General features: G+C 52.5%; 2 protein-coding genes across 3 annotated transcripts in view; one reads left to right on the top strand and one right to left on the bottom strand.

The window, feature by feature from the left end:
• Window positions 1–311: 311 nt before the first annotated feature.
• DLL1 (delta like canonical Notch ligand 1) lies at window positions 312–24,567 on the bottom strand. The gene is made up of 12 exons (XM_025382636.1): window positions 24,528–24,567; window positions 8,219–8,618; window positions 7,645–7,941; window positions 6,859–6,919; window positions 6,368–6,625; window positions 4,364–4,424; window positions 3,694–3,824; window positions 3,379–3,548; window positions 3,044–3,260; window positions 1,343–2,141; window positions 1,101–1,218; window positions 312–991 (listed from the first exon to the last, which is right to left on the bottom strand). The coding sequence occupies exons 2-12, from the start codon at window positions 8,270–8,272 to the stop codon at window positions 986–988; spliced, it is 2,172 nt and encodes a 723-aa protein (XP_025238421.1). The 5' UTR covers window positions 8,273–8,618; window positions 24,528–24,567; the 3' UTR covers window positions 312–985.
• FAM120B (family with sequence similarity 120B) overlaps window positions 13,452–27,984 on the top strand; it is a 95,570-nt gene continuing 81,037 nt past the window's right edge. The window contains exon 1 of one of the 2 annotated variants that reach the window (XM_025382633.1): window positions 13,452–13,580. In XM_025382633.1, coding sequence (XP_025238418.1) covers window positions 13,533–13,580 — 48 coding nt within the window. In that variant the 5' untranslated portion in view covers window positions 13,452–13,532. Of the gene's footprint in view, window positions 13,581–24,727; window positions 24,854–27,984 lie in introns of those variants that run through there. The other variant, XM_025382634.1, reaches the window with a different exon arrangement.

The following is a 27,984-nucleotide window of genomic DNA, read 5'->3' as shown; positions in this document are numbered from 1 at the left end:
ATTAGAAAATCGCGGCTGCTTCATGAGCGTGGCTGTTCTTACCATCACCACCTCATGATGGCCAGCAGGCAGCTTCCTGATGGAGCAGAGGAATGGGTTGCTTCTCATGGATCCAGGGAAACCAAAGCCTTGAAAAGAGAAACACCAAGGCCACCTCTGCCCTCAGCCTCTCAGGCCGCAGGTGAGCGCAGGTCCACGCTAAGGCAAAGCCGAGTAACTACGCGAGAAACACGAAGGCCACCTCTGCCCTCAGCCTCTCGGGCCGCAGGTGAGCACAGGTCCACGCTAAGGCAAAGCCGAGTAACTACGCCTTCTGGTTGTCATTCATAAAATTTATTTTGGAAAAATATTTTAAAAAGGAATTTCTTCATTAACAAAACAGTAAAAAACTCAAATAACATTTGCACAATATTCCATAAATACATTTATATACAAAAAATATAGTCACATAGACCCGAAGTGCCTTTGTACATATTTACCAAAATTTAAATTATAAAAAATGAACATCACAAAATACTCAAGCTTTACAGATATCATGAAAAATATTTTTACAAATCCAAAAAATAACACACATCTTTTCCATCTAGAAAAACCACATTTTCGTATCAAAAAGGACAATAAAGGCAGTGTTTGTGTTTCTAATTCAAGAAAAGACTGGCTCATAAGAATCCAAAATATACACTTCAGGCAGTGCATGCTTCTTATGCGTAATTCAGTTCACCCATTTAAATATATATTCTTTTAAGAGCAACTGTCCATAGTGCAACGGCGACGTCACGGAAGGCAGAGCCGCAGGCGGCCGGGCCGTGGCAGGCTGTCGGCAGGCGTCGAGGACCTCAGGAGGAGAACCTGCTCGGTCTGAACTCAGTTTCTCAGCAGCAGTCCACGAGGCCTCCCTCCTCTTCAGCAGCATTCGTTGGGGCATATATCCTTGGAATTTTACTTATTTTAAGAGAAACAGGAATCTTGCCATCTCACTTCCATTTTACACCTGGAAGGGCCACAAGACAAATGGGAAGTTAGCCTGAGACGGATTCCCATGCTCCGGCTTCAGGTGCTCCCATGCTGAGGAGGAGCGAGCGGCCACTGCCTGCACTGACCTCAGTTGCTATGACGCACTCATCCTTCTCCTCGGATATGACGTACACCGACTGGTACTTGGTGTCTTTTGAAGTTGAACAGCCCGAGTCTGGCCTTTTTCTTTCCGATGCTTCTCCACTAAAAGGAAAATAGAGAAAATCCACAATGAATGCATGAGAACATTTGGGAAGAGAAATGGACCAGTGCTTCCAGGAAGACACCCCCACGTACCCCCTCCTGATGCCCCGCCCACAGCACGCACCCCCTGAGTGTGGTCGGGGTCCCCTTCTCCTCTCCTGAGGAGCCCTGGGGCTGGCACTTGGTGTCACGCTTGCTGTGCGTGTCCCTGACGGTGGCGTCGTCACCCTTGAGGTCCTGCACGAGGTTATAGTCCACCGCGGGGTAGCGCGCCTTGAAGCCATTCTTGTCCGCACTGTGGTCCCCGTGGAAGTCCGCCTTCTTGTTGGTGTTCTTGATCTGCGTGGCCCCGATGACGCTGACTGAGATGTCCTTCTCACGCTGGCAGTTGGCCAGGTTGTTCATGGTCTCCCTCTCCCCCCGGCAAGGGTCGGCTGGGGGCCGGCGCTTCTGCAGCCTCAGCCGGACGCAGACCACCACGGCAGCACAGCCCAGCAGCAGCATGAGGACAAGGACGACCCCGGCGCACACGGCCACCCAGGGGAATGGACCGCCCTGGCCCTCTAGCTTCTCAGTGAGGTCCACCACCGCCGGGCCTGGGGGCAGCTCGGGGAGCAGGAACTGGCAGTTGGGACCCCCGTAGCCCCGGGCGCACTCGCACACGTAGCGGTGGCCCCTCTCATGGCAGGTGGCCCCATTGTGGCAGGGTGCGTGCTCGCACCTGCTGACAGGGGCACTGCAGTTCCTGCCCGTGTAGCCGGGCGGGCAGGTGCAGGAGAAGTCATTCACGCCATCCCGGCAGGTGCCCCCGTTGGCGCATGGGGCGGAGGCGCAGTCGTCCACGTTGTTGTCACAGTGCCTCCCAGAGAAGCCGGCCTGGCAGCGGCACAAGTAGGCATCGCCGAGGTCCACACACTTGGCGCCTGGAACACAGGGACATGAGCGTCACGTGTCTCCTCGTAGGTTTGTTCACCAAAAAGTCATTCTGAAGCATCTATCTGTCTGTCACTGTGGAAACCAGACAAACCAAAGACAGCCTGTGGCCTGAATGAGTCAACAGTGCAAGGTGACGTGGTCTAGGACCTCAAATAGGAGAGGTGTCCAGGTCTAGCTCTACAAGTTAGAAACCACGTGGGCTAGCATCTGAACAGGCGCTGTGCAGAACCCTCCGCCGGGTGACTGCATTAGTCGCCACAACAGCCCGACAAGAGCATGTGCCACTCGACCCAGGTTTCAGATGGGGAAACTGAGGCTTAACGAGGGTGTCCTTGCTCACAGTTACACAGTGAGTGAGAGGAGCAGGCACTGACAACAGGGGAGGGAGGGAGGAGAGAGGGAGGGAGGCAAAGGATGACCATTCCAGAATGCTCTGGCAGATCTGGGGCCCAGCTCTCCTTACTGTGTGTCTGCTTTGGGCAGCCAGCCCCTCACTGCTAGCAGGAGGCTCTCTGTCCTCACTCAGGGACACCCCTGACTATTGTGCTGGATGGCCACACAGCTGGGCCACTCTCCAAAGTTGGAGTGGCCGGGGCCTGTGGGCATCACTTACTGAACCCCAGGCGGCCGCAGGTGCCCTGAGCACCTCGTGGCCCTGAGCAAGTCATACACTGCTTGGTCTAGGTTTTTGCAGAGAACTTCGTAATAAATGCCTCAGCCTCTCTCACTCCCCAGGTCTTTCCAGACTCAGAGTTTCCATCGAGAATTCCTGGCGGTCTGGATAAAAGTGCTTCCTAAACTGGAGGTCACTCACAAATGCTCGTTTTAATGCCGTCTCAGTATTGACCACTCGCCCAAGTCTCTGAGCAATCGCCAGTTGCCCCCTTACCATTAGAACAGGGTGAAGAACTGCAGTAGTCAATTTTCTTCTCACAGTTGAAGCCAGAGTAGCCCACAGGGCAGTGGCAGCTGTACCCTCCATCGGGGCTGTCTGAGCACCGGCCCCCATTAAAGCAAGGGCCGTCCGCACAGGTCATAGCACTCAATTCACAGATTTTGCCATAGAAGCCAGGTGGGCAGGTACAGGAATAGCTGTTCTCGAGATCCTACATGATGGAGAGGTCAGAAAAGGCTTTCCAAAGTTGCTCCAAGGAGCCCACACACTCCATTCAACACCAGGGCACCCCAACTTCGGGGTAAGATGCCACGGAGCCTCCAACTCACCGTGCAGCTCCCTCCATTCTTGCAAGGGCTGGGGTCACACTCGTCGATCCCCAGCTCGCAGGTGGCACCTGTGTACCCAGGCCGGCAGGAGCAAGTGTAGCTCCCCTGACCCGTGTTGGTGCAGGTGGCCCCATTCTTGCAGGGCTTATGGTGTGTGCAGTAGTTCAGGTCTGTGAGGGGTGGGGACAGGAAAAGTAGGAGATAGGAAGCTCGACGTCAAATGCAGGAAGACTTTATTTTTCCAGTGACCAAACAGCCAGGGAAGTCCAGGGCTGCTCTGGAGGGAGCAGGCTGCCTCAGGGAGAGAAGGCTTACCCTGGTTGCAGAAAAGGCCCCCCCAGCCTTCCTGGCAGTTGCACTGCCAGGGCTGCTGGCAGGTGCCATGGAGACAGCCTGGATAGCGGATGCACTCGTCACAGTACCGGCCCTGCCAGCCCACTCTGCACCTTGGAGAAAAGCAGAAGACTCAGATGGAGGCTGACTGTTGCTGGCTTTGCAGTGGACATCCTCACCCTAGAAACCATCCTCCCGCAGCACCAGTGAGCCTCTGGTTCTCCAGGTCAGCAGAACACTGGGTCACCTTGGGAACTGTGGCCTGGCCTGGGCCCCACCAGAGGTTCTGGCTTCGTGGGTATTAGGGCAGCCCCAGTGTCAGCATCTCAAAAATCACTCCCTGAGTGATTCTGGGATGAGGCAACATTTGAGAACCATTGAACGATACTGTCGTTTCCTGGGCCAACTCTTTTTAAACTACTCTCTGTAAATTCTCATAGCCATGAAGGGGCGTAAATGAATGACAACTCCATGACCTCACATGCTGCCAAACATTTATTAAGTAGAAACACGAGAAAACAGCCCCCTGCTCAATCAATCTTACCGGAGTTTTTCGAATGATCACCTATAGGGCTGTTTTTACAAATATACCAGGTGTGAAAGGATAACAAGAAAAGGCAACACGACAAAACACCACCTTGTGCAGACTTACTTGCATTCCCCTGGCTTGTCACAAAATCCATGCTGCTCATCACATCCTGGCAGGCAGATCGCTATAAGCAAAGGAAAAACAGGGTCAAGCCCCACGCCAAGTACCTCCCAACAGGGCTGCTGCCCTTGGGGCCGGGACACAAGTTGCCGGCTTCAGTCAGCAAATCCCAGCTGAGTTAATCTCCCCAGGTTGTGGAGGACTGACCCCCCCTGCCTAGTAGCCTGGGACTTGACTCAGCCCTGGGGATGAGCATTCTTCTTAACACAGTGGCTCAAGGACAAAAGGGCTCTCGGAAGCCCCCACCCCCACCCTATCCCCTTTTCTTCTAAGAGAGGGTCAGAAGTCTTCCCCCTCCTCCTCCCCCACTTCCCAATTCTATGCACAAAGCTCCACCTCTTAATATCCCAGAAAGTGTGTGTGCAGATAAGAGTGGACAGCTGGTATGCAGGGTGCCAGGGCAGGACAGCTGCTCCATTGTCTGTCCTCTACGGCAGCTGCCCCAGCGCAACAATGCCGGCCTCCCCCGCGCCCCCGGCCCCACCTCCTCACACACACCCCTCGCGTGTACACACACACACACACACACACGCACACACACCCCTTCTGCCAATGGGAGCCGGCGGGTGTCCCTGCGCCTATCCCCGGAGAGATCTAATCTACGGCACGCGCGAGCTGGGGGCGGGGAGAGACTTCAGTGTTTGAAGAAAAAAGTCTAAGTTTCTGGCTACCCTGTGGTGAAGAAGAGGCAGGGAGGCAGGGTGGGAGGCAGCAGACTGGCCAGAGGCTCCCACAGGGCACGGGGTGGACAGTGGGCTTGAGGCTTGGAGCTGGCTCCTGCTGCCTGGTTATGAAACTCATTAACAAGCAGCTCCACAAGTTTTATTTTGTTTTGTTAAAAAAAAAAAAAAAAAAAAAAAAAACAGAACCAGTTCAGGCCAAGGCAGAGCTTAGAAGGAACTCAGTGAGTTCTAGAGGGCATTTGGGAAGCTAAGTAACGAGGACATTAAGGCACTCAGTGAATGGGAAGACCCACCCTCAACCCCAGGCACTACCCAGCTCCTGCCAGAGGTTCTGGGCCTCACAGAGTGCCTCTCCACGGTTGTCCAGTTCCAAGCAAGGAGAATGACAGTTCCCTGGAGTTTCTGGGCAGCTCCAGGTCCGACCCAATCCCCAGCTGTAGGGAAATCCCGTATCAATGGGCTGGGATGGCCAGGCGTGCAGATGAGGCCTCAGGAAGCTGGAGAGAGGGCTCTTGAGGTCCCCATGAACCAGAACCAGGAGCCAGCATGGCCCCCACCCTGCCCTAGTCACCTACCTGCCATTAAATGGACATATCAATACCTAATAATCAGGCAGGCAGAACCACCGTCACTATTTTCCAGACAAGGCGCTGCCTGAGCATTCAAGCCAGATGGGGCTGTGCACCCCTCGCCCACACAGGCCTTGGAGACCCAGCCTCAGCAGCCCACAGGGGTGAAAGCCTGCCCTCTGGCCAGCATAGACAGTGCGCATCACAGGGAGTATCCGGAAAGGCGTTTGCTCCAGAGAGGTCAAGCACACCAGCTCCAGAGAGAAAATGGAACGTTTCCCAGTGTGATGCTGTCACAGCACAGGGAACTCTGGTTGAAAGCATGCCCCTGACACACAAGCTCTCTCTGTGTTCCTCCCTTCCTTCCTCCTCTCCCTCTCTAATACACACACCCTGAGGGTAGCACTGGCTTTACTTCCTGACCCCTGGCCCTGTCTCTAAAAGCCTCCCTGATTAAGAAAGGCAGTTCCGATAGTGGATAAACACAGTCTTGGATGTTAAAATGTCTGCATTGACCCCAACTCCCAGACTCGCGAGCTGTGACTTATAGCCATCCACTTCTGTCCTCTGGGCCTCAGTTTCCCCACCAGAACATCTCTACAGTCCCAAGCTCCCCCAGGCCCAGGAAGCCTCATCCCTGCCCGCGGTCCGTGTTGGTGGACGAGTGAGCCGGCGGTGCCTTCCCAGAGACTCACGCTCTGTGCAGTAGGGCCCTTTCCAGCCAGGGTTGCACACTTTCTCCCCACGCTCCCCACAGGTGAAGTGGCCGAAGGCATCGTCCCGGGGGCGGCAGAAAACAGAGCAACCCTCTCCATAGTAGTGTTCGTCACACACGAAGCGGTAGGAGTACTTGAGATCCGTGCGGCCGCTGCTGTGCAGGTCCTGGGACCACTCCTCGCCCACGGTCAGGTGCCTCTGGGTGGCCAGGCGGCTGATGAGTCTTTCTGGGTTTTCTGTGGGGAGAAGATGTTCCTGGTTGGTTCTGACCGAGAACCTTGAGACTGGGGACAGAGCGGGGGGTGGACCGAGACATTCATTACAGGAAGGAGGCCCAAGTCGCGCCACCCTGAACTTTCTGGGGCTCGTGCAGAATGAAAGCTGTCTGGGTTTGGTTGCGGGATGGGTGGGCAAAGTCCAATGCTATTAACTGGGGGAAGCAGTTTTGGGGTTTGGGCTTTGTTTTTACCTGTTGCGAGGTCATCAGGAGAATCTGTGTGGAGAGCTTCAATAATCAGAGAGAAGGTGCCCTGGGAGAGAGGGTAGAGGACGTAAGACAACCCAGAAATGTAACGAAAAGAAACAGGGAAAAAGCAAAGTCATTCATAACAACCAGGTCAGCAACAGAGGCCTGAAGGCTGCAGGTCTGGGGCAGCGTGTCTGGAGAGGGTCTCCACGCATCTCCTGCCTGCTCTCACCTTCCCTAAGGAAATGGAAGAACTTTTTAAAGAGTGGTTTCCTGACCTGTGTTTTCAGACCATACTACAGGATACTACGTTGTTTTTTTTTTAATTAGAGAGAGAGAGAATGCAGGCAGGATAGGGTGGAAGAGGCCTGAGGGCCGTTGTCATTTTTCTCGGGAGATGGGCACGTTCCGGGTGGGAGCGGTCTCGCTCCGCGGGTAATTGCGCCACCAACGCGTCTAGGAGTCGGGAAACCAGAACCTTCCCACGTGAAGGGGCGCCTCTGACTGGGGACCTGGCACAGAGGCCGGATACGGAAACCTCCCGGGCGCACTCGGCCTCTCCTCTTCGCCCCAGCGTGGTCCCCTCCTGCAGCCCGCGGGGCCCCGGGGCGAGGTCTCCGTGCTGCTGGGCCAGAGCCCTGGGGCCGCCGCCAGGCAGATCGCAGCGCCCACTTGCGCCTCGCGGGGTCCCCGAGGTCCCGCCATCGAGCGCCAGAAGCGGAATCTCAGCGCGTCCTTCCGCCCGCCCCGCTTCAGGCCCGGCCCGGCGCCCGCAGGTGCGGCACTCACCGGCCAGGTGAAGCCGAAGGGGAAGCGGATGGGGTTGCTGAACGCGGGGTCGGCGCCCGCGCCGTCGGGCAGGCTGAAGGAGTCGACGCCCAGCACGGGGGTGACGGTGCTGCCGTAGGTGCAGGGCGGCTCGGGGGACACGCTGGCCTGGTAGTGCTTGAGGCACACGCGGAAGAAGGTCCGGCAGGCGCACGGCGGGGGCCCCGCGCCCCCGCGGCAGCAGTTGCGGTTCCCCAGCAGCCCCTTCTTGTTGACGAACTCCTGCAGCTTCAGCTCAAACACCCCTGAGCTCCAGACCTGCGCGGGGGAGGGCGGGGGCGTGAGGGCGCGGGACACGCCCGGGCGAGGGGGCGTGGGCCCTGCGTGAGGGGTGCGCGGGGAGCCTGGGGGGGCTCAGGGGCCGAGCGCGGTCGCCGCACGGCCGGCGCTGGGGTCCTCGTCCCCGGGATTCACCTTTCGGGCCGTGACTGGCGCGGCCCGTGTCGCTGTCCGCCCCTCCCCGCGCGCTCCTGCCCCGCGCCCCGGCCCCCGGTGCGACCCCGCAGGGCTGCGGCGCCCCCACCTGCCCGCTTACCTGACACAGCAAGGCCGAGAGCACCGCCAGGGCCAGCGCGCACCGACCGCCCATGCTGCTTCGCCCCACGCGCGAGCCTGCGGGGCCGCCTCTTCTCTCCTTAGAACAGCGGCGGACGCGCGGGGGATCGATGGGCGCCGGGGAGCGTGGGCAGAAAAGCTCCCTCGCCTCGCCGCAGACCGGAGGACCCAGGACTTCTTTCTTTAAAAGCCGGTCTCCGCCTCTTCCCGAGGCCGCGGTTCTTTATATCCGCCCTGCGAGGTCCCGCCGCAGCCCCAGGGATGCCCGAGGAAAGGCGGCTCTCGGGGGACAGCGCGGCGGCGGCGACTTTCGTTTTCCTCCTTCCTCCCAGTCCCCAAGGAGGTGAGGGTCGCTGGCTTCCTGGTTTTGTCTTAAGCTTCTTCGCAGGAGAGGGAGGGGGAGAGAGAGAAAGAGAGAGAGTCCAGATATTGAGCTTAATTCCCAAGAGAGCTGCAGAGCTTCCTCCCGAGCCGATTAGAAAGCCGCGGTCTGGAAATCCCACGGGCGAGGCGATAATCCGGGGCCAGCCGCGAGCGCGGAGGGGACGGTCGGCCGCGGCGGGTGTGCGCGGCGGCCCCTGCGGATCGCGGCCCGGTGTCACTCGGCGGCGGCGGCGGTCGTTCCGGGAGCACTTCGGGCTCTGATCTCCGGTGTCACAGCAAAGATCCGCGTCTTTCCGATGAATCCAGCCAATGCCATCCAGTACACACGCGCAGGACCGGAGGGGCCGGGCCGTGGGAGGAGGATCTGCGTCGCGGCTGCCCGGGTTCCCCGGCGCTCTGCCCTCGGCCGGGTCGGGTCTCCGCGGGTGCGCGCAGAGGATCTGGCCCTCGCCGGCGCCTGCCGCACTTATATTCCGCCGGCCGCCCGCATGGCTAATGAGATGCAAATCAGCAGCCCCCCAATCTGGCGAGAGCTGTCACAAAGGAGCCACTTTTCCAAACCCTCCTCTCAATGGATCGCCAAATGGTCAGTGAGCTGTAAAATGTGCAACCCTCCTTCCCGCCCCCACCCTTCCCCGCCCCCCCAGTCCTCCCCTGCCCCCGCCCCCAGCTCCCCCTTCCTCCCTCACCACACAAAACGCACTCATTTACATTCCTGCAAAATGTTCACCGCAAGAATCCCCCTGCTTCTGGAGCTGGTGCCGCCGCCCCGTCCCCTCCGCACGCCCTCCCGGGCCGCAGACGCCCAGAGACCCTCGGCCACACGCGGGGGGCGGCGCTGCGGGCCCCACTTGAGCAGCGGGACGCGGCCTCCGAAACTCCGGGCCGCGGCGCCCGCCGAGGGGTCTCCTCGCGCCGACAGCGTCCCGGGGGCCTGGGGAGGGCGGCTGCGAGCAGGAGGATGAAGTTCCAGGCCCGAGCTCTCGGGGGGCCGCCCCTTCTTCGGGGCAGGCGCTTCCTAAGGAGGAGTCTCTTGGGGGCGGAGGCGGGGGTGGCGACTCGGGGAGCATCGTAGGAAAGGGGCGGGCGGAGCGGTGGACCGAGGGCTTCTAGAGCGAAGCGGCAGTTTCGGGAAGTTTGGGGAGGTCCGACGCGGGGACACCTCCTGGCCCAGGATGGCGACTGAGCCTGGGGGAGTGCAGAACTGACGCGCGGCAGGGGCCAGGACGCCCCCGGGACACCGGCATCCCCGCGCCTTCGGTGCCCTCTCGTGGTCCGCGGCCACTGGGAATGGGGGCCCGGGGGCCGGGCAACACATCCCCGGAGCCAGGAGAACCTGGCCTTCAACTCCCCCCATAGACACGCGCCCTCCCCCACAGGATCCTCGGCCGCCGCCACCTTCCCCGGGTCTCGGCCCTTCTCTCCCGGGTATCCCCCTCGGCCTCCCTCCGCCTGGTAAGAAGTGAGTTTGGTGTGTGTCGTTCGCGTGGCTGTCATTAAGGCAGCCTGTTATTGTGCGAGGCTGAATCAGTGGCTCTTTGTGCGCTCAGCTGTATGGTAATGCAGACAGCACCTGCTCCCCGCACAATGCGGAGAGAAAGAGCTCCCCTCCGCGCGCGCCGCGGCCTCTGCAACAATGTCCGGCACATGTTCTAAAGCCCCATCCAGCCCCGGCCCCCAACCCACAACCTTTACACAACCGTAACCTTATTAGGTTTTTACACGTCCATCAGACACTAGAACTTTTGTTTTCATTTTTTAAAGGGAAATGAGTTTATTGGGAGGGTCGAGAACACACGTATCACACAATGAATTATCTAAATTGCCCTCCTAGGCACGATGGAGAAGTTGGGGCAGAGACTCCGACTGTGGCACCTAGCTTTGCACTTCCTCTCTTTACCATCCCCGCCAGCGGCTCCCTGACCACCCCCAACACCTCCGTAGCTTCAAACCGTAGGGTTCCAGGTGACTGTTGGAGTGCCCCCTTTGATTGTAGCTCAGCCCCAAGGAAGCAGACTGGCCACAGTGTCCTCTGTAGGTGTGTTACAACTGCCTTATTGGTGAGAACAGGGCACTGTCGAGGCAGAATGTGACTTTCATCCCAGCAGATGTCTTGATCACAAAGTGTCTAAGCAGAGGGAATCTTGGAACACCAAGGACAACCACTGCAGCCAGACATCTGAAGGTCACGTGGTAAAGTCGTCCAGGGCAGGCCCTCTGGCTGTCGCGCGGCTGGAACTGCTACTCCTCTTCAGGTGACCCAGCCTGTCTCCTGCTACCTTGTTTCCCAAATACCTGTAAAGTTTTAGGATCAACAGAGATGTCCACTTTAGGTTTTCCACTGTTGCCTCCTGGAATAGCGAAGAGTTAACCAGCAGAAACAAGCATATGATGGTTAGTGCCAGGTGAGAAAGCCAGGCTGGGACCTCACCGTGAACCCCCTACTGTTTGGTTCAGAGCAAATGGAGTCTTCAGAAGATGCTGCCACCTCCATGATGGTGTCCTTTTTGGGCTCTAGAGGGACTTGCTGTCACCACAGGGAGGGGCCAGCTCAAATCCTAATTTAATCTTGCCACCTAGTGTCAGGATCCTTTTTTCTCTAGGTTGATGTTTCCTCCAAAAGCTGACTTCTGAGCATTCTGCTTCCCTAAGGCACAGGAGCTGTTCCCTGTGCTGGGGGGTGGAGGTGGGGGTGGGGGTAGGTGAGAGCGTTTCGGGAGCAGAAGAAATGTAAAAGAAAAGAATTCGAGGTCAGAATCCAGAATCCTCTGCCTGTAAGACTGAGCGTAGATTTCAGTAAGAAATGAAATATCAGGAACCTTTTAATTAGAAAATGGAAGTGGAAAACAGGCTCATTTGAATGCCTGTTTAGAAAACTGGAAATAAAAAGTTCCACGCGCAAGGGCTTAAACCTTGGGGGAAAAAAGACTTGCCCCAAATCTTTAACAAACCCCCCTCAGTATCAAGTATTTGTTAAATTGACATGGCACAGATTTCTCGATTACGGCGGCAAAGCGGAACTGAAAGGCATCGTAAAATCCATCAGAATCCTGCCCAAAGCGTTCATTCTTTTCCAACTTAATTTATGCCACGCGATTCTGTATTGGGGAAATCAAGCAGAAAGCTCTTTTCTTCTCCCCCCTCTCCTTCCTCCTCCTCCTGTTCTTCTCCTTTCTTTTTCCTCCTCCTCCTCCTCCTCTTTCTCCTTCTCCACCTCCTTCCTCTTCTTCCTTCTCCTCCTTCTTCTCCTTCTTCCTCTCCCCCATTTCTCTCTTCCCACCCCCAAGTTTGTTCCTCTCTCCCTCTCTCAAAAGCTGTGCTAACGGGGAGACTGTTTAACTTCAGCGTTTCTATAGGAGCCTGTTGTAGTTTAACTCCTGCGCACCAGTAGCTGGGATGAACAAAGGAGAGACTCGAGGTCCAACTATTCATCCTTTCTTTGCACTTTAATTTTCATTGATTGGGAAGACAAGGGGAGCCCTTAGGGATTCGAGCTGGAGGGGACGACACGCCTTTAGACGCCATCAGCCCCCTAGCCAGCCATCTGCTCCGAACCAAATGGCGTTTTTTCACTCCCTAACTGCATGTCTCTATACTCCCACAACTAAGGACTCTGAACCCCACAAATGCATGAGGGCGCTTAAGCCAGGGTATGTTAAATAGGCTTGCCTCAGTGTTGGCCCTGGCTGCTAAAGTCCCTCCTCCCCACACTATAAATCCTCACCTTGCTCATTAGGGAAAAAAAACAGGAAACTTTCTTTTAAATACTTTTTTATGTCTCAGCAAATTTACTGTACAAAGTGAGGCTCATTAGGGCTTAGAAGGCACCCAATACATCAGACACAGAAATGCAAGGAGGAATTTGCTGCCTGGTGGTGGTGTTTTTTGTTTTGTTTTGTTTTCTGGGCAGCATAACCCACAGGCTGAGTAACTCCAGTGTCCAGGGTAAGCTTAGGCTGTATAATGATCAGAGCTGCAGCCACAGCAACCACATGTGGAGTTCTCTGTTTGCTGGAGACACTGATTATCTCCCCACCATTTTATTAGGCCACCTGGGAATAAAAGCTTATGGCCATCATCTTATCAAATTCCAATGTGGCCATCCTCAGCAGTGTGTGCATGACCTAATACCATGGTCACCCAATCCTATTCCAACCCCCCTTTCCAAAGAAAGGTTCCATTCTCCAGGTTTGTGTGTGGTGGTGACTGTGGTGGGGGCAGGAGGGCCTGGGCAGATTGCAATAAACAATGCCCAGAATAGGCTCAGACTCTAGGCCAGCCACAGGTTCAGTTTTCTGTGTAAACAAGTCTGGAGACTTGAGTGGGGTTTGTGTTTTCTCAGACCAACTGATTACTGTATACCCAACAGAGAGGTTCTCTTATTCCTAAGAAGAATTAGGGTCCTTGTTCAGAACAACAAGATAAAAAACTTCCAGGCAGCAAATCTGGTGTTGATCAAACATGCCAGCTTACTTGAAATAAAGAAGAAGAAGGGGACGTAGACCATGCTTATTAATTAGTATTGGTATCACATCTGCACCAACCACCCTCTGCCCATTCTCCATCAGTCAGTTTTGGAATCTGAAAGCAGTTAACGTAGCGGAGGAACGGACCCGCTTGCTGCCACAAGGGAAGCTCTCAGAAGCGTCCGTAGGCGAAGCCTCTGCGTAGTGGAGCTATCGTGGATACGTCCTTGCTGCTTACTTCTTAAGGCTGTCTTTGGACACGTGAACACAGAACCTTACCCCCCCCACACACACACTCACTGGGCCATGTCCCCTGCCCAGCCACGCCCACCCAAGTGGGTGCACAGATGTGAGGACACTCGGTTGCCGCGTGCGTGGACTTACAAGCCCACGAAGCCATCGTTCGTCACAGCCTGGAAAAGGGAGGGGGCGTCGATCTGGTTTATGTTTGGACTTCGAGGCTCCCCCAGCGCTGGCGCGGGCAGGAAGGAGGTGAGCGCCGCCCAAGTGCACACAAGGCGAGCGGCCCCCAGGCAGCGGCGCTTCCAAAGCGGGCAGGAGCGCGACCCCTGGCGCGGGCAGCTCTGCGTGGGGGTGGGCGACGGTGGGGGCACGAGAACAGCAGCCGGGGGCGAAGGAATCAGCCCCGCAGAGGCTCCTAAGCCTCCCCGCTGGCCGCAGGCTGCGCCGCTGGAGACCCAGCGAGTGACTTCCCCTGTGCGGCGGGGTCCCGGAGCCACACACCCTTTTCCTTTCTCAGGATCCGCGGCCGTGCAGAGAACAGGAAGGCGGGCTCTGACCCCACCTGGTTCGTGTCGGGCGGTCGTTTTGCTGTGGGGGGAGTCCGAACCGCGCCACGGGCCTGCGAGACGCCCACCTCTCGCGTGCGTGGAGCCCGGGGCCGAGGCTAGGCCCGCGGCGAGCAGCGGAGGCATGTGCTGATTTGCATGAGAACAGGCGGGTCGCGTGGCTCAGCTGGCGGCCCCAGCGCAGATGACGGCTCGGCCGCCGGCCCCCGCCCCCCGCCTCTGCGCCGCGGTTCCTTCCCCTGGAACCCGCGGATCATCTGCCGGGGCTGTCCCGCGCTCCATCTCCATGACAAAGCGCGTGTTTACCTGTGGCCGGAGCACCGGCGGGCACGCCTTTGTCCCGGGATCAGATTACCGCGGCAGCTGCTCTGGGCCCGCCCCGTGCGAACGCCGGAGCTGCCCCTCCGAACTTTGTGCCGACTGAACGCGCCGGGACCCGGGGCTGGGGGGCCGGGGGTGGGGGGTTAGGTGGAGGCCGCGTGGCCCAGGGAAGGGCTGTTTTCAGTGCGATGACTGCCGGACGCTGAGACCCGCGACGGGGAGTGGGCCCACCGGAGGGCTTCCTGGAGGTGGTGGCGGCGCCGGGCAGCATTAGGAGGGGCACCAGTGCGGGCCCGAAGCGCAAGGGCACAGGCGGCCAGGACGTGCGGCGGGTCATCCCCGGGTCACTGCGAGGGCGGAGGGCGGAGCCAGGGCCCTCCTGGTGGCCCCCAGTCGCCGTCGTGACTGCCCCACGCAGCCTCGCGCCTGGCCGCCGCCTCGTGCGGGACTCGTGCCCGCATTCCCACCTCACCGGGTGCAGCCGGCCCGGCCCCGGGCCGTGCGAGGCGACGGCGCACACAGCCGAGCCCTGCGGGCCCGGGGTCGGCGGGCGGGGCCGGGGCGCGCCCTTTGTGCGCTCTTGGCGGAAACCGCGCGCTCCCGGAGGAGCGCGGCCCGCCGAGACCCCGGATCCCGACGCCAGGAGGTGCTGCAGGAGCCCGCGCGGGGTGGGCGTCTCCGGCCCAGGCCCCTCCGGGCGGGCCCCCTGCGGCCGCCACCCTCCGCCTCCGCGCTGCGGATCCTTTCCGGCTCCTTCCGGGAGGTCGAGGCGTCGCACCTGGAACTCGCAGCCTGTGACTTTGTAAAACAGTGAATGGGGAAGAAAAGGCGTTGAGAGGGGCGATGGGCGGAAGGGCCGTGCCCACCCCAGGGAGGTCGCGGCACCTGTCGCTCCTGGTTCCCAGGGCGGCCTGTCAATCACCCACGCTGGGCTCCGCTCGCTGGGAGCGGGGTAACGCGGGGGCTTCAAGGCCCAGCGCTCAGAGGCTCGCAAACAATAACCTCAGAAATGTGGCGCGCACCCGCAGGGCCTGACACAGCCTCTGGGGTGGCCCCTGGGCCGGTCCGGGTGCAGGGTTGGTTGGCCTTGGGCGCGTGTGGCTCAGGGTTTCCTCCACGCCCTTTCACGCATGTCCCCGCGGAACCCCGCGTTCCCCCAGGCTGCTCCGGAGGAGCCCCGGGAAGCGCGGCCGTGGAAGCTTTCGAACGCGACGTCCTTCCCCGCCGCCCCCCGCCTCCCTTTCTGTGAGCATCTGCCGGGGAGAACAGATGTGGGCACCTGCGGTGACCGGCTGCGTGCGTTCCATCCCATTCACAGGCATTCAGACGTCGCCACAATGAGCGGCCTTTGTGTGCACAGAGTCACTAAATATATTAATCTGTACTCCCCAGAGCACCGGGCTGTTTAATTTTTCACTAGCAATAACATCTGATCTAATCCTTAAATCGGCTCCCAAAGCCTTCCCTCCCGCCCACCCCGCCCCCTCCTCCCCGAAAAACGTGTGAAGTTATTCAACTTTCCACCTGTTGCCTGCTGCACTGGGCGTGGGTTATTGCAACCTCTAATGTTGGTTCAGGCAGGGTGGAGGTTGGGGACCGTGCTGGGGAGCTGTTGGCCCACATGGGCATAGGGAGGGCATGTTTATCAGACAGAAAATAAACACAAAGTGCGGAGTGTGGCTCCCCAAATGTTGTGCAAACAAAGAACAATAATTATTAAACAGCTTCCAAAGCAACCCAGCACACCCACCCCTTCTGTGTAAGGCCTTTAAAAATGTACATGAAGTTCCCATTTATCTTTTTGTTGATTAAACTCTAGCGGTTGTTATAAATACCGGTCAACAGGCCACACAGCCAAAAGGTAACGTAAATCTCAGATGCAAGACTTAGATTTTTTAAGCAATTTTGTTGCATGACTCTTTTATCTTAGCATCCCTTATTTTATTTTGATTTGTTTTCGGCCACAATGAGTCCTTTAGTGCCATTGTGGACTCACAATGCACACGGACATCAGGCTGTGAATGAAGACAGAGGCAGTTTAAACAAACCAAGCTCTTTCTTTCCTTTCCTTCCATTGTAATATGAATGGGCCTTCTGCATTCGGCTGCTAGGAGACCGGCTTTGCAAAGCCCTGCTCCAATAAATGGGCTGGAGAGAAAGGGACCCCAATAAACAGCCCAAGTATCCAAGTATCAGAGGGTTAAAAAAAAAAAGAAGGAACAAAATTTAGGCAAGTATTTTTTCACTTTTAAATCAACATATTTCCTAATCTCAGAATGTTAGTTTCCATCGTTGCATTCCTTGCTTTCAACAGTTTCCTTCATTCTTATTGTAATTCCTATTCCCTCACTCCACCACTTCCAATGAGGAAACAGAACAAGGATAGTCCTGGATCACCATCAAGGTTTGTCACAATATTTTCTTTTCTTTCTTTTTTTTTTTTTTTTGTTCCTTTTAGGAAAATGGGGAACTGGGGTGGCATATTTGTCAGTCATCATCACTAATAACTCATGATCATACAATGCCTTCAAAATCTATTCGTTGGGGGATCAGTAGGAGCCTAGTTGGTGAGTCTGAATTTCTTTTAGGAAAGATCACGAACTATGATTTGCTTTTCTGCTAGTTGAGACTGTTCCTATTCCTGTTAATAAACTGATTGAGGCAAGATGTGAAGCTGCTTGCAGGTTGTGAAGCTCCCAGGCACTGATTGTGTTAGAAAGTAACACCACCTGCCAGCTGTCACTCATTTCTCAGTGGCTAGAGCTCAGGCATCTGGGCACTAAGGAGCCAACCACTCTGCAGGCAGAGGGGAACCCACACTGACTTAGAGCTCATGGGCTAGGGCAAGACATGCAGGAAGTAGAAGACCACTTCATTTCCTCACTGGCTTGTTCACTCCTGACTCATCACAGGGGCTGAGGACCCAAAGTGGAACTGGACCTGTCTCTGCCACCAGGTGAATTATAGAATGAGTTGGGGAAGACTTTCTTGCTTTTCCATTTTCTGAAAGTTTGTGTAGGATTGCTATTTCTTCCTTAAAAGTTTGATAGAAGTCACCAGTGAGGCTGTCAGCACCTGGCCTTTTCTCTGTGGGAAGGATTTTTTTTATTGTTGTTGTTTTGTTTACTTAATTCAACTTCTTTAATATAGGCTTACTCATCATTTCTACTTCTTTGGTCAGGTTTGGTGATTTGCATGGTTCAAGGAATTTCTTATCTAAAGTTGTTCAAATGTTCTTTTATTCCTTAACTGCAGGTGGTTTCTGTAGTGATACTGTCTTCCATTGCTGGGATGCACAATCTGTGTCTTCTCTCTTCTTGAGAGACTATGATCAGAGTATTATAGGCTTATCAGTTGTATCGATCATATCAAAGAACCAGTCTTCTGTTTCATTGATTTTTCTGGGCTCTAGGTAGAGATGGGGCAACCACTGGGCTCACTTCATTTGTTTTCCTCCTTTCAAGATTCTCCATCCTTTCCTTCCTGTTATCTGTTGTCTGAAAATAGTAATTTTGTATTTTTGTCCAGTTTTCTAGTTGTTTAAAGTGGGAGGAGCAGTTCTGTAGGAATTATTCCTTATCAGATGGAAGCTAGAACAGGACACTTTTGGTTGTAACAGAACATCCTGATTGACTATCTGACTATGTATAAAGAAGATACTCTCTCTTATAATCAGGAAAGAAGGTGGTTTGAGTGCCGGTTGATGTAGTGGCTCTGCCATGTCAAGGCCCAAGTGCTCTTGTCTTTCTGCTCTGCCATCCATGCCTGTCGGTCACTCCATTTCCCGACTGCATGTCTGCAGCAGTACCAGACATCTTCACCATTACAATGATCATTAGAAGAAGAGGAACATTGTCTTTCTATATGATACCTTTTATCAGAAATAAAACACTTCAGCAGCATTTAATGTGCATTGCTCATGTAGAAATCAGTATGTTTTCATGGTTTTGGCTTTTTGTCTTTCCTAATTTTTGGATGGTCAATTGTTAACTGGATTAGTCTGTCCTCATGCTGCTAATAAAGACATACTTGAGACTGGGTAATTATAAAGGAAAGAGGTTTAATTTACTCACAGGTCAGCATGGCTGGGGAGGCCTCAGGAAACCTTATGATCATGGCAGAAGGGGAAGCAAACACATCCTGGCAGCAGCAAGGAGAAGTGCAGAGTGAAGGCGGGGAAAATCCCCTTATAAAACCATCAGGTCTCATGAGAACTCACTACCACAAAAACAGCATGAGGGTATCTGCCCCCATGATTCAATTACCTCCCAGAAATTTCCTCCCACAACATGTGGGGATTATGGAAACTACAGTTCAAGATGAGATTTGGATGGGAAAACAGTCAAACCATATAATTCCACTCCTGGTCCCTCCCAAATCTCATGTCCTCACATTTCAAAACACAATCATGCCTGCCCAACGGTCCCCCAAAGTCTTAACTCGTTCCAGCATTAGCTCAAAAGTCCAAGTTCAAAGTGTCATCTGAAACAAGTCCCTTCCACCTATAAGCCTACAAAATCACTAGCAAGTTAGTTACTTCCTAGATACAATGGGGACACAGGCATTGGGTAAATACTCCCGTTCCAAATAGGAGACATTGGCCAAAACAAAGGGACCATAGGCCCCATACGAGTCCAAAATCCAATAGGGCAGTCATTAAACCTTAAAGTTCTAAAATGATCTCCTTTAACTCCATGTTTCATATCCACATCACACTGATGCAAGAGGTGGGCTCCCACGCCTTGGGCAGCTCCACCTCTGTGGGTTTATGGAGTAAAACCCCCACTCCTGGCCACTTTCATGGGCTGGCATAGTGTGTCTGTGGCTTTTCCAGATGCACTTTGCAAGCTGTTAGTGGATCTACCATTCCAGGGTCTGGAAGATGGCGGCCCTTTTCTCACAGCTCCATTAGGTGGTGTGCCAGTGGGGACTCTGTGTGGGGGATATGATGCCACATTTCCTTTCTGCACTGCCCTAGCAAAGATTCTCCATGAGGGCTCTGCCCCTGCAGCAGACCTCTGCCTGGACATCCAGGCGTTTCCATACATCCTCTGAAACCTAGGGGGAGGTTCTTGTCTTCTGCGTATTGGCAGGATCAATACCACATGGAATCTGCCAAGGCTTGGCACTTGCACCCTCTAAAGTCACAGCATGATCTGTACATTGGCCCACTGTAGCCATGGCTAGAGCAGCAGGGATGCAGAGCACCAAGTCCCTAGGCTGCACACAGAAAGGGGGGCCTTGGGCCTTGCCCAGGAAACCATTTTTCCCTGCTAGGCCTCTAGCCCTGTGATGGGAGGGGCTGCCATGAAGGTCTCTGACATACCCCGGAGACATTTTCCCCACTGTTTTAGTGATTAACATTCTTCTCCTCGTTGCTTATGCAAATTTCTGTTGCCAACTGGAATTTCTCCCCAGAAAATGGGTTTTTCTTTTATATTGCATTGCCAGCCTGCAAATTTTTCAAACTTTTATGCTCTGCTTCCTCTTGAATGTTTTGCTGCCTAGAAATTTCTTTCACCAGATACCCTAAATCATCACTCTTAAATGCAAAGTTCCACAGATCTCTAAGGCAAGGGCAAAATGCTGCCATTCTCTTTGCTAAAGCACAAGAGTGACCTTTACTTCAGTTCCCAACAAATTCCTCATCTCCATCTAAGACCATCTCAGCCTGGACTTCATTGTCTATATCACTAACAGCATTTTGGTCAAAGCAATTCAACAAGTCTCTAAGAGGTTCCGAACTTTCCCACATCTTCCTATCTTCTGAGCCCTCCAAGTCTCTAGAAAGTTCCAAACTTTCCCACATTTTCCTATCTTCTTCTGAGTCCTTCCAACTGTTCCAACCTCTGCCTGTTACCCCATTCTAAAGTCACTTCCACATTTTTGGGTATCTTTACAGCAGCACCTCACTACGTGGTACCAATTTGCGTATTAGTCCATTCTCACACTGCTAATAAAGACAAACCTGAGACTGAGTGATTTATAAAGGAAAGAGGTTTAATTGACTCACAGTTCAGCATGGTTAGGGAGGCCTCAGGAAACTTACAATCATGTCGGAAGGGGAAGCAAGCATGTCCTTCACTTGGCAGCAGCAAGGAGAAATGCGGAGTGACGCAGGGGAAAAGTCCCTTATAAAACCATCAGGTCTCATGAGAACTCAACCACTATGAAGAGAACAGCATGGAGGTAACCGCCCCCATGATTCAATTACCTCCCACCAGGTCCCTCCCATGACATGTGGAGATTATAGGAACTACAGTTCAAGATGAGATTTGGGTGGGGACACAGTGAAACCATATCATTACCCAAATAAAATCTTGAGCTCATGTGGTTGTTATACTCAAAGAAATTTAGTTCAGCATCCAAATAAAATTAAAACTGCAAATACATCTTGCAGTCTATTTAAAGGGTCAACTTGTTACCAAGAGAAACCTGTCCCAGATGCCCCTGCCATTCATTTTCTGGGTTTCTCTCTCACAGCTGATGTGATGTCTCTCACTTTAGCTTTTTCCTCTGCATTAACCCCCAAATTCGCTCTAGTTTCTTTTTTATTCCCCTTTCTTTTCCTATGTTTCTCTTTTATGTAAACCTCCATCTCATTTTTAGATTTTTTCCCACACTGATAAACTGGCTGTGCACAGCAGAGCACAGGGAAGTGCTTTACTGAGCTATGAAGCAGGAGGTGAAGCAGGATGTGGATAATCCTATGTAATTCTTCTTGCTCCGGTTACACTGATTTCTGCATGCAACTTTTCTTCTAGTCTCCCAGGAAAGAGACCTTGAAGTAATCCTCGACTTTCCCTTCCCTTCATTGTAGTGTACTGTAGTCATAACAATTTTTTAAAGCTTGAGAATTTAGACAGATTAGAATTTGAGTGACAGTCATGCCCCTTAGTACCACTTGTACTAGTGAATAACTTTTTTAAACTTAAAACTTTTTCCTTATATCAAATATTAATAATTTTAAAATTCAAATGGTATTTCTAGATTTGTAACAAAAATAGTGGTTGCCCACACCACACATTCCCACTCCCAATTCCTCCTTCTTCTTTTTTTTTTTTTTTGTGAGACAGGGTCTTACTCTGTCGCCCAGGCTGGAGTGCAGTGGCACAATCCCAGCTCACTGCAGCCTCAAATTCTGGGGCTCATATGATCCTCCCACCTCGGCCTCCCAAGTAGCTGGGACTACAGGTGCATGCCACACCTGGCCAATTTTTAAAAATGTTCTGTAGAGACAAGGTCTCACTATGTTTCCCAGGTTGGTCTCCAACTCCTGTGCTCACAGTCCTCTCACTTTGGCCTCCCAAAGAGCTGGGATTATGGGCATGAGCCACTGTGCCTGGCCTTATGCTCATATTTTCTAAGAATGTGTATTTAATGTTCTGTCCTTACTTTTCAGTTGTGTGTATAGTCTATGGACTTCCTAACTCTAGAAGACAAGGATTTAACTCTCCTACCCTCACTTCCTAGACACGCGCACATTTATATAAACACATATAAGGTCTCCTCCCTTTTTTCAAAAATAATTATAACACCCCTTTGGGTTAAACTCCCATTCAGTAATTATCTTGTTATAATTACATATTTATTCACAGCCAAGACATATGCTATATCCTTTTTTGTTTATTGTTCTTACTAGACTCAATAATGGCCTCATTTATTTCCTTATTCACTTTCCTATCTAGCTATTACTTATCATCAAATTCTGAAGATCCCCTTTTAAGATATTCATCCATATCAGGCATTCCATGTGATTCACTTCCTTCTGGAGACATCTCTCCTAGAGGCCTCTATCCCCTATTGTATAAGTCCTAGCTTCTGTCCTAGTACTTCCCACCTCCTCTCTCCTAAGCTGGGACTTCCTGTTTTCTAGGTCCCAAATATTATCCTCTTTCCTGACTTATTTCTTAATTTTGGAGAAGAATATCCTCCAGTAGCTTTCTGAGAAAAAGATATCTGAAAATATCTATATCCTACCCACAAACAGCTAATATAATGAGAGTTGAATTCTATGTTAGAATTATTTTCTTCAGAATTTTGAAGTTAATGCCTCATTGTATTTCAGCTTCCTGGGATTCTGTGGAGTATTTCTATGCCATTCTGATTTCCAGTCCTCTAAATGTGACCTTTTCACTTTTCCTTCAGGAAACTCGGAAGATCTCTTCTTTATCCCTGGCGTTCTGAATGCTGTGGCAATGTGCCTTGGTGTTGGTCTTTCTAGGTTTGTTGTGCTGGGCACCTGCTGGGCCCTTTCCATATGAGAATATATCTTCTAGACCTGGGAAGATTTTCTTCTCTTCATTTTCTCTATTATCTTTCTCTTTCCTGTTTTTCAGATGTCACATTTGTGTCTTTTTTGTTTTTGTTCCATCATGAGTGATACCATCAAATCCGTCTGGAAGGCCAATGAGCACTGTCACCTGCTGGGGCTCCCTGCTCTGCCTGCCTTTCAAGGCCTCCCCAGTCCAGCTCCGCTTCCTGCTCCCCTCAGCATGAACCTCCTGCACATGAGAGTTTAGTCTCCTGAATTTTTCCCTCAGTCTCTTTCCTAGGTTTGCTCCTTCTGCTCGGAGTCCTTCCTCTTCTAACCCTTTGTCAGATCCTATTCCTTCTTCCAGGCTCAGTTCCCACATTTGCTCCTTGAAGCTTTTTCATCCCTGTCTTAGACTGTGCAGACTGCTACAGCAAAGTACCTTAGACTGGGTGGTACAAATTCATTGCAAATTCATTTCTCATAGCTCTGGAGGCGCTGAGGTCTCAGATCAGACACCACCATAGTTAGGTTCTGGTGAGGCCTCTCTTCTGGGTTGCAGGCCATTTTCTCATTGTATCCTCACATGGTGGAAAGTGGGCAAGAGACCTCTGTGGCCTCATTATGGCACTATTCCCATTCATGAGGCTCCATCCTCATGATTTATTCACCTCCCAAAGGCCCCACCTCCAAACATCATCATGCTCAGATTAATTTCAACCTATGAATGTTGGGGGGGGGGACAGAAACATTACAACCCTTACTCCTTACAATGTTTCACTTGTTGCCTGGTATTTAAAGTATGTTAGTTTATGTCCCCAACCCCGATGGGTACTCCTTAAGACTACAGGTCATTTCACATACTTCTTGGTGTCACCCCACAGCACTAATCAGCAGTAGGTGCTGATCACCATCTGTTGATTTTACTTAAAGAAAGGCTCATCAGGAAAGTAAGCCTTGTATGCTGAATGGAGAGTCCTTCCCAAATACTTTAATGCAGACCTGGTGCCACTTCCATTTGGTAATGTTTTCTGAGTACTTGATCAAGTGCTTTGCCAGAGATTCTGAAGAAAATCAACAGAACATTTTTCCTAGAACAGTATTTGACCATTTCACTTCCCTGATGGAAGACCCATTAGCTCACCAGGGCTTATAGCTGCCTTGCCGAGACATACTGTGTGTAAGGATAGGTTTGGAGATACATCCTAAATAAGGTGATATTATTAAAAATTAACATTTGTCAATAACTTACTTTTCAGAAAAATAAATCAGACTGGTTTCAAGGTCATCACTCACACCTGGCTGCCAAAATGTTTGCTTGGTTGTAGAGAAAAAGGTGGAACTGCAGCCAGAGGGGTGGACTTGCGCATCACCCGGAGTTCACCTGATCTCCTAGCCCAAGGGAGCATGTCCTGAAGGTGAGTTTCTCTATCTTAGAGCAGCTGCAGAAATAAGGCTGTGAGTGTGGACTGCAGAGTCCAATCTCCTGAACGTGACGACAGGGACCTGCACGAACAGGTGGCACTTGTCCCCGCCACCATGTATCCACAGCAGCCACTGGAATTCCTCTGAAGCATCCTGCTCCCTCATTGCTATTGCCTCAGCCTTTCCTCTCCCTGGAATTCTCTCCCACCCAATTCCAGACTAGCAAACCTGCCCGAAACGACTTTCAGCTGAAGAGTAGTTGAGAGCGACAACGGTGGCGGTCAGACCACCCGGCCAAGAAGTGCTCAGCGCTGACTGGGGCCGGGCCGTCCCGATAGGGAGACGAGGGTCGCACGCCGGGACGTCCCCGCTCCCTTTCCAAGCGGGGCGGGGAGGCGCGCGGCGGGTCCCCAGGGCAGGAGCCACCGCGCCGTCCCCGTTTCCGGCCCAGAAGAGTCTCCCGGCCGCGATAGCACAACTGCGGCCTGAGGCCCCGGGAGCCGCCGGTCCTCCGTGCCTGTGGCAGGACAAAGACCGGCATGCAGCATCAAGACACAATCCCGGCCGCAGGACAGTGTATGAACAAAGACGTTCAAGGGCGGCACCCGCCCGACGCCAGCGGGCTGCTACCTGACTGCGGGACCCGAGGTCGGCGAGGACCTGCGCAGTTGCTGTGGCAACAGGCCGTGGCGTCCCACTCCCCCAGCGCCTGCGCACCGTGCCCCTGCTCCCTGCGCCTGCGCGTCTCTCTCCCCCCGCCCCACCCACGACGCCTGCGCGCCTAACTCTCGCAACGGCCACACAGACCCCGCCCCTGCGAACCTGGCCAAGTCCCGAGCGGAAGCGCCTTGAGCGGAAGCGGAAGTGAACGAGGCGGCTGTGGCGGTTGCGGTGGCTGAGGCGGCTGGGCCTAGGGCGCAGCGGGCGCGTTGCGGCTGGTGTTGGCGCATCTCTAGGTAGGGCCGGGCCCGAGGGCACCCGCGCGCCGTCCGGGCCGCTTCCGGCCTGCGTGACCGTCCTTTACCCGCGTCCGACCCTTGTGCGCGTCAGCCTCTCGGCCTCTGCCCGGTCCCGAATGCCGTCCTGGCCGTGCTTCTGCCCTAGTCACCGCGGCTGCGACATCATGGGATCCTCGCTTCCCCGCTGCCGGGCCTGTCGTCATCCCTGCCCCTGCGCAGGACCCTCCTGCCGGGCCCTGGTCCGCGTCGTCCCGTGCTCCCCGACCTCGCGACCCGCTGCTGCTCGCCTTGCCTGCCCCATCTTGAGGTCACCTGTGACCTCCACTCCCTCCCTTAAGATGTGCGTTTGGCTCCTGTGTGTCATTTCTGGGTAGATCTGTTATCCTTCATAGCTGCACGGCTTTTATGGTCGTCCTTAGAAGAGAGAGGCATCCTCTGATCTTTTCACTTTTCTCGCATATCCCTGAGTCAGGGCCCAGCTCCTTGGGGAACGACTGAAAGACAGAGTTCCCTGCCAGCAAGGAGTTTACAGACCCGTGGGACAACACTGAGCGTCAAGCAGATCCTACGATGCAGAAAGAAAAGGGTACCTTAGAGGGTGATTTGCCCAGAGGGTCCAGGAAATTTCCATAAAGGTGGGATTTGAGCAGAGTTTTGAGTAAGCAGGAGTTGGGAGGTGAACGAGAGTTGAGAGCCTATTCCTGGCAGTAAGAACATAAATGTTTAAGACATGATGGTTTCAGACAGTCTGACATATTCTGGGAACTAGGAGTTGAGCATTTGTGAGACAAGAAATGTTGGTTAGGGATGGGGAATGGCAGGAAGGAAGCTAAAGAGCATGTGGGGCAAGGAAGTGATGTGATCAGATCTTTGCGTTAAAGAGATTCAGTCTGGCAGATACAGGGGTGGGGATGAGGGTGACTGTGGACAGACAAAAGGCTTTTGTCGTCGTTCAGGGACTGGAAACCCCGAAGTGGTAGTGGAGAGAACCTGGAGGTAAAGAAGTGAGAGGGTGGAGTTTCTCATGGCCTGGGTCCTTGAGTGGAGAAGTATGGAGAGGGAAAAGCCCAGAATGGGGACCATATCTGGAGCAGCAGGGTCCTAACCTCCATCTCCTGAATATGTGAGAGCATCTTATCCACAGCTGTACTCCCAAGTTCCCCCATGTCTAGTGTCATGCTTTTGTTTTTGACCTTTCTCTGACCTCCCCTTCACATAGGCTCTTTGACCTGCCCATCTTTGGACTTTACTGTTAGGAGCCACCCTCTGTCACCACTACAGCCTTCACAGTCTGTGTTCTGATACCTTCTTCATCCCATTTCTGCCATCTCCCAGCTCCGTCATTAGTGGATTTTCCCCCTGACTTTGCCATTCCTTTTGTTTTGGAACTCTAATTGAGCCTTCTTACCAGTTGTATTCTTGAAAAGCACCAACACCATTGCTGGGTCAGGGTCCTCACCGCTCATCTTCACACGCACGCACACACCCACACACACCCCATTTTGTGACTACCTTGACCCTCCAGTTTTTTTACTTAGTTTCTAACCACCTAATCTTCCAGACATACTGAAATCTCTGACCACCTGTGGCCCACTGAGAAAACTACAGTAGGTGACATCTGGGGTAACATAGTTTTTAGCATTCTGAGATTCTCCCCCATCCATGATCCTGAATCTGGATACCATTTATGGGGCAGATTTACTGTAAAGCTAATGAAGTTCAGGTTTCTGGGTCTGTCACTTGCATGGGCCCTTACCTAGGCACTGGGACCTCAGAGATCTTCTGTTTATAATTTGTATGCTTTTTTGAAAAGAGGGTTCCCAAATGGTATGTTTCAAGTCTTTTACAACTTAGATCCCTGCAAAACTGGCTATTTGTCATATCCTTCCTTGAGATTTGCATTTTTGTCCTTCAGACCCCTTCCTTTCCCTACCTCCGACTTCTTCCTCTTCTGGTGTGTGCTTTTTATTTAGGCATGGAGGAAAAAATGTGAATGAATGGAACTGATCAAGTTCCTGCCATAACCTGACTTTATTCAGCTGTAATGTCCGGAGGGAGATGTCAGAGCTTAGTAACTCAGCATGTTGGACAGGATCTTTGTAACTTCTTTGTTGCAAGCTTAAATGCCTGTATTGTTAGATTTATTTCACTGCAGAGTTGCCACCCCCTTTAAGAAAAGGTTGATGCTAAGAAGGAGAGTCTGCTTAATGGAAATCATAAAAGCAACTCTTAACTCCATGGAAACTACAGTTATACACTATGTGAATTCACACAGGAATTTATTGCGACTTTTGATTTATTACTTTGAAAATGCCACCAGTTTTATAGAGCTTTATAGTGAGTATAAATAATTTTAATTTGTGTTCTGTTGGAAAATCTTCAGATTTAAAACATGTTTAAAGTTTAAATTATTTATGCAAAGATAAGGTATTTCTAAGGAATTTTTTAGTAGTAGTTTTAAATCTCCCTGAGAAGTAAATAATTATCTTATTTTTACAAATGAGGAAATCAGTGATGTACAAAGAGGTTAAATGATTTGTCTTCAGCTGTACAGTAAATCAGGGCCTCCCTTAACCAAAAAAGCCAGCTTCTGAGTACTGTTTTCCTTACAAACAAATGATAAAGAGGAATCTATTTTAGTCAGCTCTTATTATAGAATATTTAATGTAAGATGGAGTAAATTATATCGTTCGGTGTTTCCATATGTTAATACCTATCTGTGCACATCCATATGTATCTACACACTAGGTTCTTTAAAAGTGGGCAGTGTTGATAGTGTTCCTATTAGGACTTTAGTCCAAAGAATTAATTTAATTTGGATTTGTGCAAATTATTATAAAGTCATTTACAATAAAACCATGGCTAATTATGACCAAAGGATATTAACTTTCTGAATAGCAGAGGAGTTTTCTGGCTAGATTAGGTTTTTGCCCATTAAGCACCAAAATATCCCGTTTAGGTTGGGAATCTTCCTAAAGTGTATTATTTCCTGTGTTCTTAAATGGAATGTGCTGAATGTGATGTAAACTTTCCTCAGTGATCTCAAGTGACCATTTAAAATATAATTTGTTATGTTGTGATGTGAACAGTAATGTTGTTAGGTTTATTGAGGCATATACAGCTATTTC

Source organism: Theropithecus gelada, chromosome 4 (genome assembly GCF_003255815.1).
Source record: "Theropithecus gelada isolate Dixy chromosome 4, Tgel_1.0, whole genome shotgun sequence".
Taxonomy (NCBI): Eukaryota; Metazoa; Chordata; class Mammalia; order Primates; family Cercopithecidae; genus Theropithecus; species Theropithecus gelada.
This window is presented reverse-complemented; position numbering and strand designations above follow the sequence as displayed.

What these genes read in the sequence shown, in the direction of transcription:
- DLL1 (XM_025382636.1), bottom strand. Translation starts at nt 8,272, where the DNA reads ATGGGCGGTCGGTGCGCGCTGGCCCTGGCGGTGCTCTCGGCCTTGCTG. An exon ending in TCTCGGCCTTGCTGTGTCAG is followed by an intron (nt 7,942 to 8,218) that starts GTAAGCGGGCAG and finishes TCCCCCGCGCAG; the next exon opens with GTCTGGAGCTCAGGGGTGTT. An exon ending in GACAAGCCAGGGGAATGCAA is followed by an intron (nt 3,825 to 4,363) that starts GTAAGTCTGCAC and finishes CTTTTCTCCAAG; the next exon opens with GTGCAGAGTGGGCTGGCAGG.